Genomic DNA, 19,129 nt, shown 5'->3' with positions numbered 1-19,129 from the left:
GCTGAACATTAGCCACTTAGTGGTGGCGATGTGACGTCATGTGACCAAGATGTAGTTCATTTATAGCATTGCATTAGCTTTTTACTTTTGGCTATTGCATTTAAGCTTCAATTCTTTTAAAAGTGGTGTTAATATGTGGAGATTATCTATTAATGGAAAAATCCTATAGACTTTTTGTCAAAGGAGCCCTTGCAATGCTAACATCTGCCATTAGGCTACAAAATCGGAGCAGAAGTGAGTGGTCACATTGTGGACTTAATACTAGTTGAACATAACATTTTATATTTGTATGTGTTTTTATATGTTTCTAGTTATTGTGCTTTTTATTTTATTATTTTTCTCCCATTGTGTTATTTTATATTGTATTTATTCCCAGTACAGCACTTTGGTCAACTGAGGTTGTTGTTATGAGCGGTCAGAAAAATCAACGCGCATGCACATTAAAGTTCAGATATCGCCGATTATTTAGAGAAAAAAAACTGATAAAATATTAAACAAAACTCTAAACTGTTAACCAAAAGATTCAAAGCCATACAGCGTATAACTTGGGTGCATTTTCTCCTTCACCACGCGGTCTCTATCGTGCGGTTAATAAATAGTTTCCCTCGACTCAACATGAGCACCTGTCACCTGTCGTCTATTAAAGGGCCAAAGCCACGCCTATGTGACGTCACCATAATAATCCATTGATAGTCGGCATCAATCAAAACAATAATACATATAAATAATAAAACATAATATACAAGACATTCATAATATTTCATTAGAAATGGAAATAAGATGAGATAAGAAATGCAAAATGGCTTCAACAGTTGTTTTAAATGTGCTATATAAATAAATAAAGATTGCGATTGAGGACTTACTCTCCAGGAACTCGATGTGCAGGTCCTCCCGGCTGATGGACACAGCGTTGAAGCCCTGCGTGGGCTCCATGTCGTGCTCCAGGCAGCCGGTGGACAGGCAGTGCAGCAGGCTGGTCTTACCGGCTCCATCCAGACCCAGAACCAGAACCTGGGTCCCTGCTGACTCCACAGGCTTGGACTAGAGCACACACAGAACCAGCACACATCAGATTTAGGTGGAAAACTATCTGACATACACACGTTTCTGTACCATGAAGACACACATTTGACCTTTGAGAAATGTTTCATCAAAAATATTGAATGGCGGTTCGGTGCAGACAGTTCATATTAAAGCAGTTGCTAGTTGTACTGAGCTGTTAGTATGAATCAGTAAGTGTGCATTATAAGATTTGTGTAATCAATTAAACGTATTGTCTGATTCATTTGATCTATGTTTTAATCACAGCTTTAGAGCCGGTACTATTAAAAGTAACCCCCTGAGCCATTACAAAAATACTGCCAATGAGTTTATATTTGAAGTTTAATGTGGTCTATTTCAAGACTGCAACTCATTTTAACGGATTAGTCATCATAGTCTAGTGAGCAGAACACGGTAGAAGATGTCATGTAAAATGTAGGAAACCAGGAATTTTTCCAATTCAAATACATGTAAAAATGCCAAAGGTTTTATATTTTCTGTCACTCAAATAACTTATATTTTGTTTCACTTCTAATATAATTAATACAATATAATATAATTATCAGGTTACTTAGCACTACATATCCCATAATTCCCCATGGCAACATTCAGAGAACTAGCATGAACTTGTGCACACATAAAATATAGCTTAGTTTTTAGCTGTAGTCTATACACCCTGGAAGATGTTCATAATAAAAGATCAACTTAAATCACAAAGCTGCTGTTATTTAGAGTATTTTCGTTCACGTTTTAATCCTGAAACTAAAGTTGTTTTAAGTGAGGAGAAACGTACACAGTCTCCCCTTGTCTGTGACCTTGTTGTAAGTAGATCTGGATGTCAATTTTAAGTGCAAAGTTATATTTAGAAGTGAATAATACTATACTACCACCAACGGTTTCTAACGGAAGGTGTGTCCATGGTAACGTTTTTACCTCGGGTGTTTTCGGAGCTTCTGCAGCGACAACCGGCGCAACAGCAGCGGCGACAACAGTTTGTTCAACCATAATTTCCTCCTTTATTTCCCCCTCATCTTCGGCCTTTTTACCGTCTTCCTCCGGCCGTGTTTCGGTCTCCTTCTCCCCGGGGGAGGACGCGTAGTTCCAGACAACATAAGCGACTCCTCCAGCCATAGCCACGGAAGCTCCGATGACACCGGCTGTCTTCAACCCGAACATCTTGCTCAACCGTCGGGTTAGTGATCTACAAACTGCCGCTTTTTTTTACCCGTCCGTTTTAACCATTGTTTTTACTTTAATTGGTTATTTCACTCCTCGTTCTCCTCTATAAATCAACAAGTGGATTAACAGACAGGAAGCTCAACTCCTCCGCACGATACTTCCGGAAAGAAGTGCGCCGATTTCATTTGAAACAGTGTTACCAACTCACCGCTTGATGGCGCCATTATTTTGTTTTTATTTTCAAGTAACATGTAATGTAATGATATATTATATCATTACATCACATGTTACTTATGCTTTTATCCAAAGCGACTGTGGACAATCCCCACTGGAGCAATTTTGGGGTGAAGTGTCTTGCCCAGGGACACAACGACATGCTGACTGCAGTGGGGTTTGAACCTGTGCTCCCCTGATCCGAACAACAAGGCTCTATCCACTGCGCCATACACCTCCCTTTTCATGCATTATACCCTTTATATACAGGACTGTCTCAGAAAATTAGAATATTGTGATAAAGTTCTTTATTTTCTGTAATGCAATTAAAAAAACAAAAATGTCATACATTCTGGATTCATTACAAATCAACTGAAATATTGCAAGCCTTTTATTATTTTAATATTGCTGATTATGGCATACAGCTTAAGAAAACTCAAAAATCCTATCTCAAAAAATTAGAATAGTTCCTCAGACCAAGTAAAAAAAAAAGATTTATAACAGCAAAACACAATAAAACATTTGAAAATGTCCATTAATGCACTCAGTACTTGGTTTGGGAATCCTTTTGCACGGATTACTGCATCAATGCGGCGTTGCATGGAGGCAATCAGCCTGTGGCATTGCTGAGGTGTTATGGATGCCCAGGATGCTTCAATAGCGGCCTTTAGCTCATTAGCATTGTTGGGTCTGGTGTCTTTCAGCTTCTTCTTCACAATACCCCACATATTCTCTATGGGGTTCAGGTCAGGGGAATTTGCAGGCCAATCGAGGACAGTAATGCCATGGTCAGTACACCAGTTACTGGTGGTTTTGGCACTGTGGGCAGGTGCCAGATCATGCTGGAAAATGAATTCCTCATCTCCATAGAGCTTTTCAGCAGACGGAAGCATGTAGTGCTCTAAAATCTCTTGGTACACAGCTGCATTTACTCTGGGCTTGATGAAACACAGTGGACCAACACCAGCAGCTGACATGGCTCCCCAAACCATCGCTGACTGTGGGAACTTCACACTGGATTTCAAGCAACTTGGATTCTGCTCCTCTCCAGCCTTTCTCCAGACTCTGGCGCCTTGACTTCCAAATGAAATACAAAACTTGCTTTCGTCTGAAAAGAGGACTTTGGACCCCTGTGCAACTGTCCAGTGCTTCTTTTCCTTAGCCCAAGTCAGACGCCTCTTCCGTTGTCTTGAGTTCAGAAGTGGCTTGACCATGGGAATACGGCTATTGTAACCCATTTCCCGGACACGTCTGTGAACAGTGACTTTTGATACCTGGACTCCAGCTTCAGTCCACTGTCTTTGAAGCTCCCCCAAATTCTGGAAGCGACTCTTCTTCACAATGCTGTTAAGGCTGCGGTCATCTCTCTTGGTTGTGCAGCGTTTCCTGCCACATTTCCCCCTTCCAACAGACTTTTTGTGGATGTGCTTTGAAACTGCACTCTGTGAACAGCTTGCTCTTTGAGAAATTTCTTTTTGTGTCTTACCCTCCTGATGGAGTGTGTCAATGACGGTCCTCTGGACAGCAGTCAGATCAGCAGTCTTCCCCATACTTGTGATTTAGTTTACTGAACCAAGCTGAGTGTTTTTCAAGGCTCAGGAAACCCTTGCAGGTGTTTCGAGTTAATTAGACGATTCAAGTGATTCGTTGAACACCCTACTAGTATACTTTTTCATGATATTCTAATATTTAGAGATAGGATATTTGAGTTTTCTTAAGCTGTATGCCATAATCAGCAATATTAAAATAATAAAAGGCTTGCAATATTTCAGTTGATTTGTAATGAATCCAGAATGTATGACATTTTTGTTTTTTTTAATTGCATTACAGAAAATAAAGAACTTTATCACAATATTCTAATTTTCTGAGACAGTCCTGTATATAGTCTATGATTATACCCAGTGGTAGAAAGTAGGCCCACTATGTGTACTTCATTGCAACATTAACAATACTGACTACGACTAGTTTAAAAGAATAATGGGAGGATGGTAAAAATACAAATTCCCACTTTTATCAAAATTCTGAGTCAGGATTATTTTGTGAAAAAACGCTATCATTGGGTTTATTTAATGTCTTCCATATTACATACGTTTACACTGCACGTGTGCTTATTTCAACTTGAATGTGCTTCTCGTTTCTGAGTTTTCCTTGTGATAGGTCTTTGGGCGCATGGGACTATTGTTTTATTCCTACAATATAATCAAATCTATTGTAGTCCCAAAAATGTATTAAAATATTGAGTTCTTACTCTTATACTAAATATAGAATCTTAAGAAGATCTCACTTCAGCAGAACAGTTTGACTGATTTGAACAAAAAAATAAAGAAATATATCAATAAAACATTTATAAAAGACCATAGTTGGGGTTAGACATTTGAGTTTGTATGGATTTTGGTTGTTGTGACTTTAGATTGTAATGTTTCTGTATAATACATGAACTCTCTCAATTCTATATGTATTAATTATATATAATGAAAATACTTGGATTATTGTAAGGGTCCCGGATCGCAAGCTTCCTATACCTTGTTGGGGTGTCCCATTTCACATGTCTCCATTATGTCTTAAGATTGTACTTGTTTTTTAAAATGTAAACTTGTGAATATAAAATAAAATGAGAATAGGCAATCCTAGAAAAACTCTTCCCATTTGTGGCCATAACACATATATACATATATCAGTTATGGCCACAAATGGGTCAAACAAAAAAGGTAATTTTCCAATTGAAAATAACTTTATTTAACCTGGAAGAACACAAACAAACAAACAAACAAACAGAACACATGGTTGCAGCTGGAAGACTTCCTCCCTTCCCATCATTCTTTGTAGGGTGGTGTCTGCTTGGTCCTCTTCACCGGCACCCTCTCCTTCCGCTCCGGAGCGCTGAGGAGCCAGACCTGCACCCGGCTCTCGTCCTTCGTCACCCCGAGACTCTTCCAGGTCCGAGCCCTCAGAGAAGGAGGCTTCCTCCTCCTCCCAGACTCATAATGCTGCTCTGATCCCGAGCTGGAGGACTCCACCTTCAGCTTCTCCGGCTGCCGGTGCCTCCGGGCCTTCGGCGCCTCCTGGAATTTGCTGTAGCTCTTCTGCTTGATGGAGGAGATGAGTCTGGCTCTGCTGCTGCTGGCCTTATAGTCCCTTTCCTCCTCATCCTCATCCTCATCTCCACCGCCACCTTTGTTATCCTGCGAACAGTGGTGTAAAGAAACAAAGTACATACTACTTAAGTCCACTTTTGGAGGCACTTGCAATTAACTTACCATTGCTTCTTGATACTTCTACTGTACTACATTTTGGACTTACTTTACACTACTGGGTACTTGTACTTTAACCGAGTATTCTCAGTTTATGGTACTTTCTACGTATAATCCACTACATTTTAGAAGCCAATATTGTACTTTTTACTGCATTACATCTATTTGACAGCTTTTGGTCACTTTTTAGATTAGATAATACAAAATATAAATCAATTATTAAACAAACGTTGACATAGGTTAAGATATCCAGCAGCAGTATATCAAGTATTTAAATTAGCTATACATTTAACAGTTGTGATAAAAACACAAAAATAATAAGTAACTCATATCTGAAATGGGTCATTACGTATAAGGAGTACTTTTACTACTAACACTCCAGTGTAACTTGATGCCGATAATTTTGTACTTTTACTGAAGTAAGGTTTTGAATGCAGGACTTTTACTCGTAACAGGACTTCTGGAATTAAATATTACTATTACCGCCTCTGCTTGTGAGAAGGTATTCTGCTGCCAGGTGAGGAACTCCACCATGCAGTCCTTCAGGCGAGCGGTGAAGTCTCGTTGGGTCATGGAGGCCTCACACCTGACCGCCACCGTGTTCTCCTTCAGCTTCTCATACTGGCTCTCAATGTTGCTCACCTCCTCCAGGATGTCTGCGGAGAAGAGCTCCTGCACGACCATGGACCTCCCAATAAACCCTGCACACACGTTGTTCTGCTTTCGTTTCCTCAGCTTTAGGAAGGAGAGAAAGTGCGGCATGGCGGTGAAGTGAATGGCTTTTGCGACAACAAGCTTGTGATAGATGTACACCACATCTTGATGCCCTGAGTTCACTGAGTCCTTGAGAAACTTCTGGATTATGTCCCAGTCCCCCAGGGCGAGTCTAATCGGCACAGGGGGGACGGCGAGTTGTGTGTTGTACAAACCAAACATCAGATAAAGGCCTCCCACCCTGATCTGGTAGCTGTATGGAGGCAAGAAGTACTTCACAGCCGTGGCTAAGGTTACTCTGCAGAACCTCTTCTGCTCAGCCATACCGACGATGCCTATAAAAACGTCGGAGAAGCCCATCTGCCTCCAAGCGGCGGAGAAGTACTCGTACCTGATGGAGTCCGACTGCTGGAAACGAGCAAGTAGTTCCTCCACATCTTCAGTCAGAGGATCGTAGAAGAAGTCACTGTAAATAGGTCGCTCACGAGGCATCCTGTCCACTAAATGTACACCTCAGAAACAGCCAGGAGTCTGAAGGAGCTCTTCAGAGCAAGTGAGGCTTGTCATTGGATAATCACCTGAGAACCACGCCCACGAGTCAATTAGGGTTATTTCAAAGCAGGTGTTGTCTGGCAGCAAGGCTTAAGGGGCCCTATTGTGCTCATTTTCAGGTTCATATTAGTATTTTTCCTCTACTTTAAAGTTCAAAAAGGTCTTTATTTATGTCAAAGTGTCTGTGCTGCAGCACCTCTTTTCACCCCACGAGTGTTACGTTTCATGACAGCATGTTTAAAAGGCAGTAAAATAATATGTACTATAAAATGACTATAAAACATTAACACTAAATATGTACGTATCGCTCACTTCTGAGCCCCCTTTCTCAGGATTTCACTTGCATGGACTATCAATACGTTATCATTTGAATGAACTCAGAAATTGCCAATTTATGAAAATGATGCTAATAATTATGTGGCACATCTTTATGAATTTTTCATTAAATTATTTTAACTTGAAAGATGATTTCCTGTTGTAAAATAAATTCCATGTCATGCGACTCCAAAGCTTTTAAAAGTATTATTTATTTTAAATAGCTCCCACGTCAAATGAGCTATTGACTCCAAATCAATGCAACCTTGTATTCTACACTGGAAGAAGTAAGACACATCTATCTGATCTTATTTTAGATTATTATTTTCAATACGTTTCATGATATTTTGGATTTCTGCCCTGTTCAAATGAATAGGGGTCAACACCTGCCAAAACAATTCTGTCTTTTACCCAAATCAAGTCATATTCCATCAAAAAATAAATAACTAATCCAAATGCCAACTCCACACACAGATCAGAACACAGTAGTTATATCATAGGAGGAACCACAGGGGTCATGTGTCTTTGTTAAGGGTTTTATTAAGACTTAACAAAAAGGGATCACCTGTTTGGTCTGAAAACAAGCTCTGGGTTTTGCTTGAATTTAGACCAACACAGGGATTACAAAATAAATATTCACTTATTTGTAGCCGATTGAAAGTAAAAGGGACAATTTAAGAAAACATGAAGCAAACAGCCAGAGTGTGATATCTTATTTCTCCGAATCAAGAAATATTAAGGAAAATTCTCCCAAAAATGTACTCCATGTTTGCTTGAAAAGGCAGTTTCTATCATCCTAACCACCACATGGTAAAATATTAAGAAAATGCATTGAATATGTTTTGATGTCAGTAGTGACAGCCTTTCAGTGATTTCATTGAATAGAGGGTGAGTGGATTCACCATTTTTTTTTTAATAAAGACATTTAGAGATGTGTCTGAAGGTCTTTGTAAATTACAAGGGTACAAATGTGAGCAATTTGGAATAAAAAAAATACGGAGCATCAGGTAAAAAGTAAACAAAAAAAGCATTTTACCATTCATCTGAACCTTTAATGAAAAACAAAATGAAAATGGCAATATCTGTCTTTTTAACAAGGTCGCGAGTAAAACCACTTGCTTTTGCAGAGCAACAAAAAGTTAATTATTTAAAGTTAGAAACGTCCTTTAAATACTCTTCTTTGTACTTTTAACACAAATGAATGACACAGAATAGCAGAGGGGAGCTTTTGGTTTCACATAATTCAATGAATGGCCAGAACAAAAATAAACTTGAAACATAAAAAAAAGCTGATTTCTCTGTGAGGCAGCGGTGTGCCACGTGATGCTTCCCTCCGACTACCAGCCTCCTTTGCCTCCTTTCTTCTTCTTCTGTGGTACCTTCTTGCGCGTTGCCCCCGGCGCTGCAGGTTTCTGCTGTCGGGGGGGAACCACGTTGCTGGCGGGGGCCGTGGAGGAGCCGGACGCAGAGCCGGGTCTGGGGGAGGTGGGGGGGCTGCTGGCCGTCTTACTGGCATCCCTGGAACAATGGGGGGAGAAATCATGTCAGAAGGCAAGGCATGTTATTTATACCGCACCTTTCAACACAAGGCAGTTCAAAGTGCTTTACTAACATGAAAGACATTAAGAAACATATTATAAAATGGCATTTAAAAAGACTCCTTTAAAAGCAAAGATAAAACATGAATAACAAAAAGGTACATGAATTAAAGTTACAGTGCCGTGTGAGATACACACATTTGAAATGTTTAGGTCGGACTCTCAGAAATGTCTCTCAAGGAAATATGTTTTTCACCCTGGGAACATTTTGCTTTTAAATGTCTGTGTTAAACCCATTAAAAAGTTCAAATGTGACGCCCTGTGTCTCTCTGTGCCCCCAAATATCTTACAGGAATAGTAAGAGGTCCATTTCCTTTCTTTTGAAGAGTTAAATGAGAAGATTAACACAAAAAAAGGTATTCAATATACAACGAAAAATAGTTAAAAAAGCAAATTTGACTCATTTGAAAATCTGAAAAGAACACATGTGGTACGTTTGCTTGAAAATGTAGGTGATATTTTATATTATAACAATGTAACAATTGTTTTATTAAAAAGTTGTCACTGCCTCACATATGGCATACGGATTTATACTTTTGCTGCCACTCACAATACTTTGTATTTTGGCTCTGCACATCTCCACTGAGGAATTATTGGCAGGGAATCAGAAAGGACACTCGAGTGCTTCACTTCCATCAGAGTGTAGATAATGAAGGTTACAGCTCCACCCTCAGGTCATGATCGTTTACTCACAGCTCGGCCGAAGCTCCTGCTGTCGCTCCCTGTGTTCCTTTTCCTATCGTGTCCTTCTTCTTGCCCTTCTTCTTGCCTCTGTAGTAGGTACGCTCCCTCATGGGCAGCCACCGCTCCATGTCAGGGGTCGCTGAGAGGTCGCAGTTCTTGGGCAGTTTGCCTAGAAAATAAAAAAATATCAGGTTAGACAGATCTCTGGTAAATAACTAGATGCTAAGTTACCAAGGTGAGTTCAGCTTTTAAGGAGTCATGTCTTTTTGAAGCGTTTTGTCAAAGCAAGTTCCCATTCTTTGTTATTTTGGATTTCATTTAATTTAAAGTTGTATTAGGAGCAGTAGAAGTCGAAGTAGTAGAAGTAGTAGTAGTAGCAGTAGTCGTATTAGTCGTATTAGTTGTAGTCGTATTAGTCGTAGTAGTATTAGTCGTAATGGTCGTAGTTGTAGTATAGTAGTAGTAGTATTCGTCGTAGTAGTATAGTAATAGTAGTAGTAGTAGTAGTAGAAGTGGAAGTAGTAGTAGTAGTAGTCGTATTAGTCGTATTAGTAGTAGTCGTAGTATAGTAGTAGTATTAGTCGTAGTAGTAGTCGTCATGTCTTTTTGAAGCATTTTGTAAAAGCAAGTTCCCATTCTTTGTTATTTTGGATTTCATTCAAAGCACCAACAATATGTGAAGATCTCGCATACCTTTCTTTTTCTTCTTCTTCTTTTTGATGTCGCCTTGGCTGTAAATAAAACCCCAGACGTAAGCGTTAAGGAGGTGAAGGTGTAGCCCCCGAGATCATCCTTAATACTTTTCTATGAACAAATACCATCTAAATGTAGTTTATTTCTGAAGCCGGTGAGATTACCTCTGTTCTTTGGGAAGGTTTTCTCCGATGACCTTAGCTGCCTTTTTCCTAACGTAGTTTGCTCCGTGGGAGTTCTCCAGCTCGTCCACGTCCACATTTAAGGCCATCGTCTCTGCGGAGGGGAGGTGTTTGCTGAGGCTGCACAGGAATGCTTAGGAAATGTACATTGAATGTAGACAGCTTAAATTAATCCAAGAATCATTAACAACAAAAAAAAGCATTAATATACAATACAAATATGGTAATAATCTCAGGTTGGATAACAAATAATGAGGCTCCATTAGTGTTTTCTATGCAATTAACATGGTACTAGTCTTTAGTGTTTGTGATGTGGTCTTCTAGGGCTGCAAATGGAAAAAAAAATTCATTCTGACAAATCAGTCTCACAACTAAACTATGCCTATTAGGGCTGCACGATATAACTTGTCGTGACGATAATCACGATATAACTTGTCGTGACGATAATCACGATATAACTTTTTTAGGACGTGCGATATTAAGTAGGCAAATTAACTCAAACACGCCATGTTGCAATTCTTTTGCTGCTTGCTACAAAAAGAAAACTTGCACGGCTCTCATGTCAGGGGTACTTGAGTGAGTGACATGCAGGCTCAGCACGCACAGCAAACCACCAATCACAATCAAATCCCCAAAGAAACACTGAATAAAGTAGTTTCATGTGTTTCTCCAGTTCGGCGCTGCTAACCGAGCTAGCTCAGCTTGTTGATCTGATAACTTAAAATCCAGACGTCCGTGACTAATATCCTTCATCCGGTTAAATATAGTTAGAAAAATACCAATTGTATTTCATTCAAGTTCAAGAAAGCATGGTTTTCGAAAAAAAAGAAAAGTATTTTCTTCAATTCCTGTATTTTTTCATATCGCAATATATATCACGGGGGGAAAATAATCGCGATGTCAGTGTTTTCCAATATCGTGCAGCCCTAATGCCTATAATAAAAACAATATCTACAATTCAAATGTTCAGGAGGTCAAAGGATACGATTTGGCTTTATCTGTGTCCACCAGAGAGTACGCAGAGATGAGTTGTGCCAGTGTGTGGATGTCCTTAGTGTTTTGCCTGTATTAGGAAAAAAGGAAACACGTTTAGCTTCATTGTTCTAAAGAAGAAATTCTTCCACATTTGAGTTTTTCGGCTCTATAAGCAGCGTGTAACGATGTTTCTCAAGCTGTGTAACAAACAAACGAGCTACTTGCAGGCAAGAATGATTGAACTGTAAGCAGAATCGACAGCTGGGAGATAACTTCCACATCATCACAAACACGCCACACTTTTCTACAGAGCTGCAACTCACTTCCACAGCTGCTCCAGATCACTGATGGCTTCTTTTTTCCGACCATGCTTCAGTTTGAAATTGGCAGCTTCTCGTACAAGAGCCAAGTGAGCAGCAGATCCGGACTGTGGAGGAGGAGGAAGAGCAGGACGATCATTCAATGAAAAAATACATTCAAACACTACTTCCTGAGGTGGCTTAAACTGTCATATTAAAATATGATGAAACCACCTTCACTGGTGAATAGGTGATACTTCATTTTGACTCAATGTTTTTATAAAGCACTTGATGCTCTAATGTTATTTTCACAATTAAAACATAGGACACAAACCTGCTCAGACTGGTAATGGTCGATCCCTTGTTTGAAAACCTCGATAGCGCTGTCGATGTCTTCTTCATGGGAGTACATCGATACCAGAGCGGAAATCTGAGGAGTCAAAGACACGGTTAGATCAGAGTTCAATTGTGGCGCTTTTCCACTGCAGCACGGAGCACGGTTTGAACGGGCCGGTTTTGCTTTTCCACGAGGGGTAGTTCCGGCTCAGGGTTACTTTTTCACCTTTTTTCTGGCCCTCCAAAATCCCTTACCGGGCCAACAACCGGGCTGAATATGCTAAACTAGTGACGACAACACTCTCGACTGCTGATTGCTCAGAGAGAATCGCTGGCAAGGGGGCTACAACTAAAACAAAATGAACATATTTTACCGTGATTTAATTGTGATACACGTTTCAAAGACGGCAGTAAAACCTTTTAAAATGTGTGTTTGCTGATTTAGATCGGCTAAGCTAACGCAGTATATGCTCCGACCGTCCACACTCACAACAACGGCCTACAGACATAAATAAACCAGCGACTGTATTCTCCATGACACAGACAGTCTGTGGTTTGTGTTTAACTTGTGTCTAGTTTCTGAACAGATATGAGGAGCTGTGAGCTCTGAGGGCTAACAGCTAATGTTTTGGTTTTGCAGTTCGCATTTAAGATGACGTCACGGCAGTTTTATGCAGCGTCGCCCAGCCCGCCAAACAGCCGATCGCCTACACTGCGTTACTATAGTTACTACCACAGTTCCTACACTGTAATGGAAACGCAGCATAAAGTGAGCCTTGCCTACCAAGGCCTAACCATACCGTACTAAGCCGTGCGAGGCCCTGCAGTGGAAAAGCGCCATTAGTGAGTTTACACAGTCACCAGGGGACATAACCCAGCCATGCGTTAGTTAAAAGAGACTTTGTGACACAATTCTGAGCCGACTTACCATCCCCGATTTGTGCTTGAACTCTTCAATGGACCTTAGAACATCACAAGCTTTTGTTACGTGACCTGAAGACCCAAAACAGAGTATTAGAAAACAAATGCTGCCATGTGACCATTATAAAGAATCCCATAATTTAACATTTTATAAAACTCTGAAAGACTGATTATTAAAAACATAACAAACTACTCAGTTAAACAACTTAATTTGCCTCATTTGAACAATTTGAATGTGTTTATTAGAAGACCCTGGATAATTTAGGACTGACACCCTGTCCTCAGGGAGTAAAGGTAAGTAAGAGTAGGGTCTGGAATCAAACCGTAATACTGTAAATCATATCTCTACCTTGTATTAAATAGAGTTGTGCCATTGTCAGTTTGATGCCAGACGCACTCTCTGGATGTTGGTCTGAGAATTGCTGGAAAACAAAAGGAGAGTTAGAAATCATGGTCTAAGAAAAGAGAAATCACTGAAAAACGAAATTCAGGGTTTAAAAAAAAAAAAGTGTCTTTCAGTAGTGGCCTACATTTGTATGGTGGATAGTCTAACTGGGAATGAATCATCCCCAGAGCTGGTGTTTGACTTTTACATGATCAGAAAGAAAAGCAGGAGGATGTCTTTAGATTTAAAGATCACGTCTATTATACTGTTTTTCATCAATATATTATAGGTCTCAGATATATACAGAACATGTCTCTGATTGGCTGAAACACCAACCAGATCATTGCAGCATTACCCATAATCCCCTCTGTTTCAGCCCTGTTTCCAAAGTGCTGATTCTCTGTCTGTTACTTTAGATGAAAATAAGGAGCCCCTCCCCACGCCCCTCTGAGAGAGATGTGGTTAAAAATAACTCAATGGTGCTCTAGGAGGAGATTCAGGTGATAAGGGGGGGGGGTATCTTGGTACCTTGGTTGGTGATTGGCTAATGGTTACACAAGCCAAAACATCGTTATGACATCATAAAGTGGCCAACATCTGATCAGCTCATTTTCAGACAGGTTTTTATAGAAATGGATCAAAAAGAGAGAGAATCTTTGTTCCTGAAACTTTCAGAGTCTCTTTCCACAGAGGGGACACATGTTGATGTAGAAGAGACATGAAGAAGAGGGGACACATGTTGATGTAGAAGAGACATGAAGAAGAGGGGACACATGTTGATGTAGAAGAGACATGAAGAAGAGGGGACACATGTTGATGTAGAAGAGACATGAAGAAGAGGGGACTCATGTTGATGTAGAAGAGACATGAAGAAGAGGGGACACATGTTGATGTAGAAGAGACATGAAGAAGAGGGGACACATGTTGATGTAGGAGAGACATGAAGAAGAGGGGATACATGTTGATGTAGAAGAGACATGAAGAAGAGGGGACACATGTTGATGTAGGAGAGACATGGAGAAGAGGGGACACATGTTGATGTAGAAGAGACATGAAGAAGAGGGGACACATGTTGATGTAGAAGAGACATGGAGAAGAGGGGACACATGTTGATGTAGAAGAGACATGAAGAAGAGGGGACACATGTTGATGTAGAAGAGACATGGAGAAGAGGGGACACATGTTGATGTAGAAGAGACATGAAGAAGAGGGGACACATGTTGATGTAGAAGAGACATGGAGAAGAGGGGACACATGTTGATGTAGAAGAGACATGAAGAAGAGGGGACACATGTTGATGTAGAAGAGACATGAATAGGTGGATTTTGCATAATAGGTGACCTTGAAGACAACAGCAGTGTTATGACTCTGTACCTGCAGCAGCTCGATGGCCCGGCTGTGCTGCTTCTCTCGGCACAGCTGAGCCACCTGGATCAGGACCGGCCGGGGGTGACCCGGGTTTTGAGCCTGGAGACTGGACGACAGTTTCCTGCACTGCTCAGCCTGTGGATGCAAACACATGATCCTGATCAGTAACGGGATCTCACATTCTGAGAAGTCAGCCATTCCTGTTCTCCTCTTGATGTGAATGATAACAGCTCTTCATCTACCTGGTTGGTGTACATGGCCAGCAGGGATTTGTTGAAGTCGATGGCCTGCAGCTGCTTCTTGGCCAGCTTGTACTCCACACCTTCAGCGTTCGTCAGCTTCACCTTTTTCTTAGAGTCAAACACGTTTTGGTCCTACGGAAACAGACCGCGTTCATTAAAACACATTTAATTAAAGCAGTATTTTGCCTAAGATTTATGATGAAATATTAGCCAAATGTACTATGTTTGCATGCAACACTTGTCTTGCTCTATAACTCCGTATATGAGAACAGGGTCATGTTGAAACATTATTCACTTAGGACATTAGGAATAAGCCTTTATTATGTGTAGGATTTTCCAATAAACACATTTAGGATATGCAGTTTTATGAGCATGCAGTGTTTCCGCCAGACCAGGGCGGCGAGGGCGTCCACCCCGAGAGCGAGGGGGGGGGGTGACGTCACGTCGTGCCACGTCACTTGAATTTTGAATTGAGCCGTCCCTTATAGATACTATCTCTTTACGTATTAGTGATGGGAATTCCGGCTCTTAACCACGGAGCCTCAGTTTCGCCGCTGCGAGGCTCCGGCGCTCGCAGTTCACGCGCGTTCTCCACTAGCCCCCCCCCGCCAAGGCTCGCCGGCAGTACACTTTCCGTCACAGGAACACGCTTTGCTGGCGGCGAAAAGAATCCCACCAGACTCCTTTGCCCATCCAACAGAGGGGGTGTGCTTTTACTTTTCGTCACTTCAAGCGATAAAAACTCTCGATCTTCTCTGGAATTTCTTCTTTTTTTTTGGACTCCCTCGGCTCGAGTTCAGGGTGACGTCAAATGACGGCAAGACGCCCCCCTGGCGGAAACGCTGTGAGCATGTATACATTCGGGTTATGCATTTCAATTGTGTTTTCTTTGCGACACAAAGCCCTTTGCCTGTTTGTGGTCAGCTATTTGTGTTATTCAGAAAACCATTTCATTTCTGATGTCAAAGGCTTAGTAGTATTAATGTAGTCTTTTCCAGAATCAGGGCAGAACTTGGAATATTTTGTGAATGTAAATGTTTGAGCGTCAAACACTCACCTTGTTTATTGTAATGATATTGTTGGCAGTCACAGCGAGCAGCCCCACGTCTGACGGCCTGCAAATTAAGAGCATGGAATATTCATTGAACAGCTCCACTGTTCACGCACTAAAAACTCACAGCTTATGTATTGACTTGTGTACATCTATGCCAGTAACAAGTTAACAGGCATTTCCATACTATTACAATCACACAACACATTTAACTAGGATAGACTATATTCATTTAACATCATTTCTCTGCTTTTGATGAACTCACTTGAGCTTGATGACCTGGTTGTAGAGCTGCAGAGCCTCGTCCGTCCGGCCCTGTAACTGCATGACGTACGCCATCTGAGAATGGATTACAGCCAGCTCTGACTCGATGTCCTCCTCAGTCACATCCTGAGAGGGACAAAACAACAACCACAGTGATTATCAGGAGGGTATTGAAGACAAGCGTGGGCTTTGTTGTGCATTTAGTCCAAAGAAAAACACCATATTTAATTGAATTTGTATATATTCTTATTGTTTCTCTTTTGGGGTATTTAGAAATGTGGCGGCTGATTTACCCACGCAACTTCCCTCAAGATAAAAACCATTCTACAAGATTATTGCCTTTCACAATTCTTTGTTTACATATATTAAGAATCCATATTCATTATTGTCCACTTGATGGTTTTCTGAGATCAATCCACATACCTAGTGCATCCCATCATCATCTACAAGCATCTTCCACCAATAATGAATAAGGCTTGATAAAACCAAAAGCAGCACTCACAGAAATCCTCTGCCAAAGACACTCTGCACAGCTCTGTGAAATAAACACAATCAGTTCATGTCAAACCAAAGAATTGATCAAATAGAAATCGGACAGAAGCTCAGATCAGAAAGAGACTGACCCTCTGCTTCCTGTAGTTTCCCGAGCGCCTCTGTCAGCTGTCCTTGACCAATCAGAGCGCAGGCAGCGTTGTAGCACAGCTCATACGTGGACTCAGGGAGACCCAGATCCTCCTGTAGCAGAACACGCAACACATCTTCTTAAAACACAATAATACAATACATGCATGTTGAAAAAAAACAAAAACATTTTTTTTAAATGTTGTTAAAGAGCTTACCAATGGCGCTTCCTCCCACTGACTCATAGACGCCACCACAGCAGAGAGGTTGGTCTTCCTCTCCTCCTCGTACTCGTCCTGGGAGTTTCTGATCAGGTCAGTGTAGACGGACTTGCAGTCATCGTAGCGCTCCATCCTGTACAGCTGCAACATAAAGAGAGAGACACTTACTATCAGCAGGAGTCTTTGAGAGGTTGAGAGAAAACGTTTGATGCTTTCCCATCACATTCACAAACAAAGAGCTGGGTAGGATCACCGTCTACTTTCAATATACAGGGTTTAAAAGCTAAGTCCACAGATCAAAGACGTCCAGCCATAATTAGATGCTTTTCAGCCTCACCACTTGACCATAAAGCTCCTTCAGCTTGTCTGTCTGTTCAGGAGCAGACTCGATGGTCTTCAGGGCGCTTTCCACTCGGTTCAGACGGTACTCGCAGTACGCCTTCTCAAACACAACGTCACTGAGAAATGAGATAAACATTATTTCAGTGGGGAGATGGAGCCAACTGCACGACATGTACTCTCGTTATTGTTTGTGTGTAAAGCCTCAAACAAGCATTGCAAAAGTTGTGTGCAGTTATGTATATTGTTGAACAGTTTTGATAACATTAGCATTAACGTACAGCATTAAAACAACGTATAGGTTGTATGTTAAATAGGGGAGCAAGTAGGTGTTGTGACAAATGTATTTATATAAATATATCTGATAGTACTTCAGTGCCTGTGCCCCTCGAGTATTAAATGAGTGAGTTACTATTTTGGAAGAGCTAGGATTTGTGTATGTCATTTATTACTTGTTTTCCCCTCTATAACGCACTTTTTACTGCTTTTGTACAAGACTGTGCTCTACACATACACTTGAATACGGTCTATAAGAGTCAAAACATTAAAGAAAAAACAGAGAAATAGTATATTACCCGCCGAGCAGTTTTGAATGAGTGTTCATGACATTTAGCGCCTCTTTGAAGCTGCCGTTCTGAACGAGGCAAACTAATTTACAGTGAAGAGCCGTCACATCCTCCCTGTTGTCTTGCACAACTGTGAACAAGATAAGATAAAACAAAGCAGATTAAAGAGATTTTTCAAAGCGTGTGTCTTAAAAAAAGAGAGCTTAAATCATGAAAAAGTGTATTTCTATAAAAATAAACCAAATCAGGTCGGAGAATACATAGAAATAATGAATTGAGAAAAGGAATACTGATGAAACCTAACCTTAAAACATGTTTTCTTCTTAAGTATAACAGTGCATATGACCTGCACTATAATATGAAAATACCCCAAGAAAAAATGAAAGGAAAGTGGAGAGGAGATTCATAATGTCAATACACTAGTATGTTGATTATAATGTTTGTGTCATTAGTAGGCTAAATAATAGAAGGAAGGACTGATTTAGTGCTGACGGAGAACAGTATTATTGAAAGAGAAAAACATTTCTAATGGTCTGGTCACAGCTGACTGAAAGCTGGTTAGCATTATGATTAGTTAGCTGTAAGGCTAGGGACACGTCACTAGTCAAGACAGGACCACGCATTTCTTCAGCTAAATAATACTTTATAATGTCACATCAAATCTACACACACTCGATGCATGTGTAGCCACGACACTCAAGTATACATTTATGAATATACTTTTACCATACAAAGCTAATTGCTTGTTTGAGAGACCTGACAAGTCCATGTGTACCATTAGCTTAGCCACATTCCAACAGCTGGTCATGCTGTTGGCCCTAGCTCAGCCACTGAAGAAATAGACCGTTTTTCCACTGTTTACCCACAACTACAGTGTTTGTTTGAGAGTAGCAAGGAAAGATGTGAATACGTACTTTTAGTCACAGCTTTAAGGGCTCTTGTAAAGTCTCCATTCTGCCCACAGCGGTTCACTTCGGTCCACAGCGAAGCGACCGAGATCCCTCCGCTCGCCATCTTCGCCGAATGGGCTCACAGAGTCGGCGGAAGTAGAAGCTGTACACATCCGGGTAAACAAGAATTCTGTATATTTATTTAATTTAAATAAATACTCAAAAAGAT

At 40.7% G+C, this 19,129-nt stretch overlaps 3 protein-coding genes across 3 annotated transcripts; all 3 read right to left on the bottom strand.

Annotated features, from left to right (window-relative positions):
- Positions 1-735: 735 nt before the first annotated feature.
- On the bottom strand, positions 736-2,405 carry arl9 (ADP-ribosylation factor-like 9). Its single transcript, XM_079672997.1, has 2 exons — positions 1,975-2,405; positions 736-1,041 (listed from the first exon to the last, which is right to left on the bottom strand). Exons 1-2 carry the CDS (start codon positions 2,215-2,217, stop codon positions 751-753), a joined length of 534 nt encoding a protein of 177 aa, XP_079529123.1. The 5' UTR covers positions 2,218-2,405; the 3' UTR covers positions 736-750.
- A 2,737-nt stretch (positions 2,406-5,142) lies between these two features.
- LOC307033841 (snRNA-activating protein complex subunit 1-like) lies at positions 5,143-6,941 on the bottom strand. Its single transcript, XM_079672476.1, has 2 exons — positions 6,168-6,941; positions 5,143-5,615 (listed from the first exon to the last, which is right to left on the bottom strand). The coding sequence occupies exons 1-2, from the start codon at positions 6,888-6,890 to the stop codon at positions 5,247-5,249; spliced, it is 1,092 nt and encodes a 363-aa protein (XP_079528602.1). The 5' UTR covers positions 6,891-6,941; the 3' UTR covers positions 5,143-5,246.
- An 846-nt stretch (positions 6,942-7,787) lies between these two features.
- Positions 7,788-19,063, bottom strand: srp72 (signal recognition particle 72). Its single transcript, XM_079670986.1, is given in 20 exon segments — positions 7,788-8,783; positions 9,557-9,716; positions 10,241-10,278; positions 10,405-10,542; positions 11,408-11,485; positions 11,721-11,824; positions 12,031-12,126; positions 12,961-13,025; positions 13,303-13,375; positions 14,713-14,841; positions 14,949-15,080; positions 16,006-16,063; positions 16,265-16,389; positions 16,766-16,768; positions 16,770-16,798; positions 16,887-16,998; positions 17,103-17,246; positions 17,443-17,563; positions 18,020-18,140; positions 18,925-19,063. Coding segments are annotated over 20 exon segments (2,007 nt in total). The 5' UTR covers positions 19,025-19,063; the 3' UTR covers positions 7,788-8,602.
- Between the last annotated feature and the right edge of the window lie 66 nt (positions 19,064-19,129).

Source organism: Notothenia rossii (assembly GCF_949606895.1).
Source record: "Notothenia rossii genome assembly, chromosome: 3".
NCBI classification, from domain to species: Eukaryota; Metazoa; Chordata; class Actinopteri; order Perciformes; family Nototheniidae; genus Notothenia; species Notothenia rossii.
Note: the sequence above shows the minus strand (reverse complement) of the source record. Positions and strands in the feature narration are given on the sequence as shown.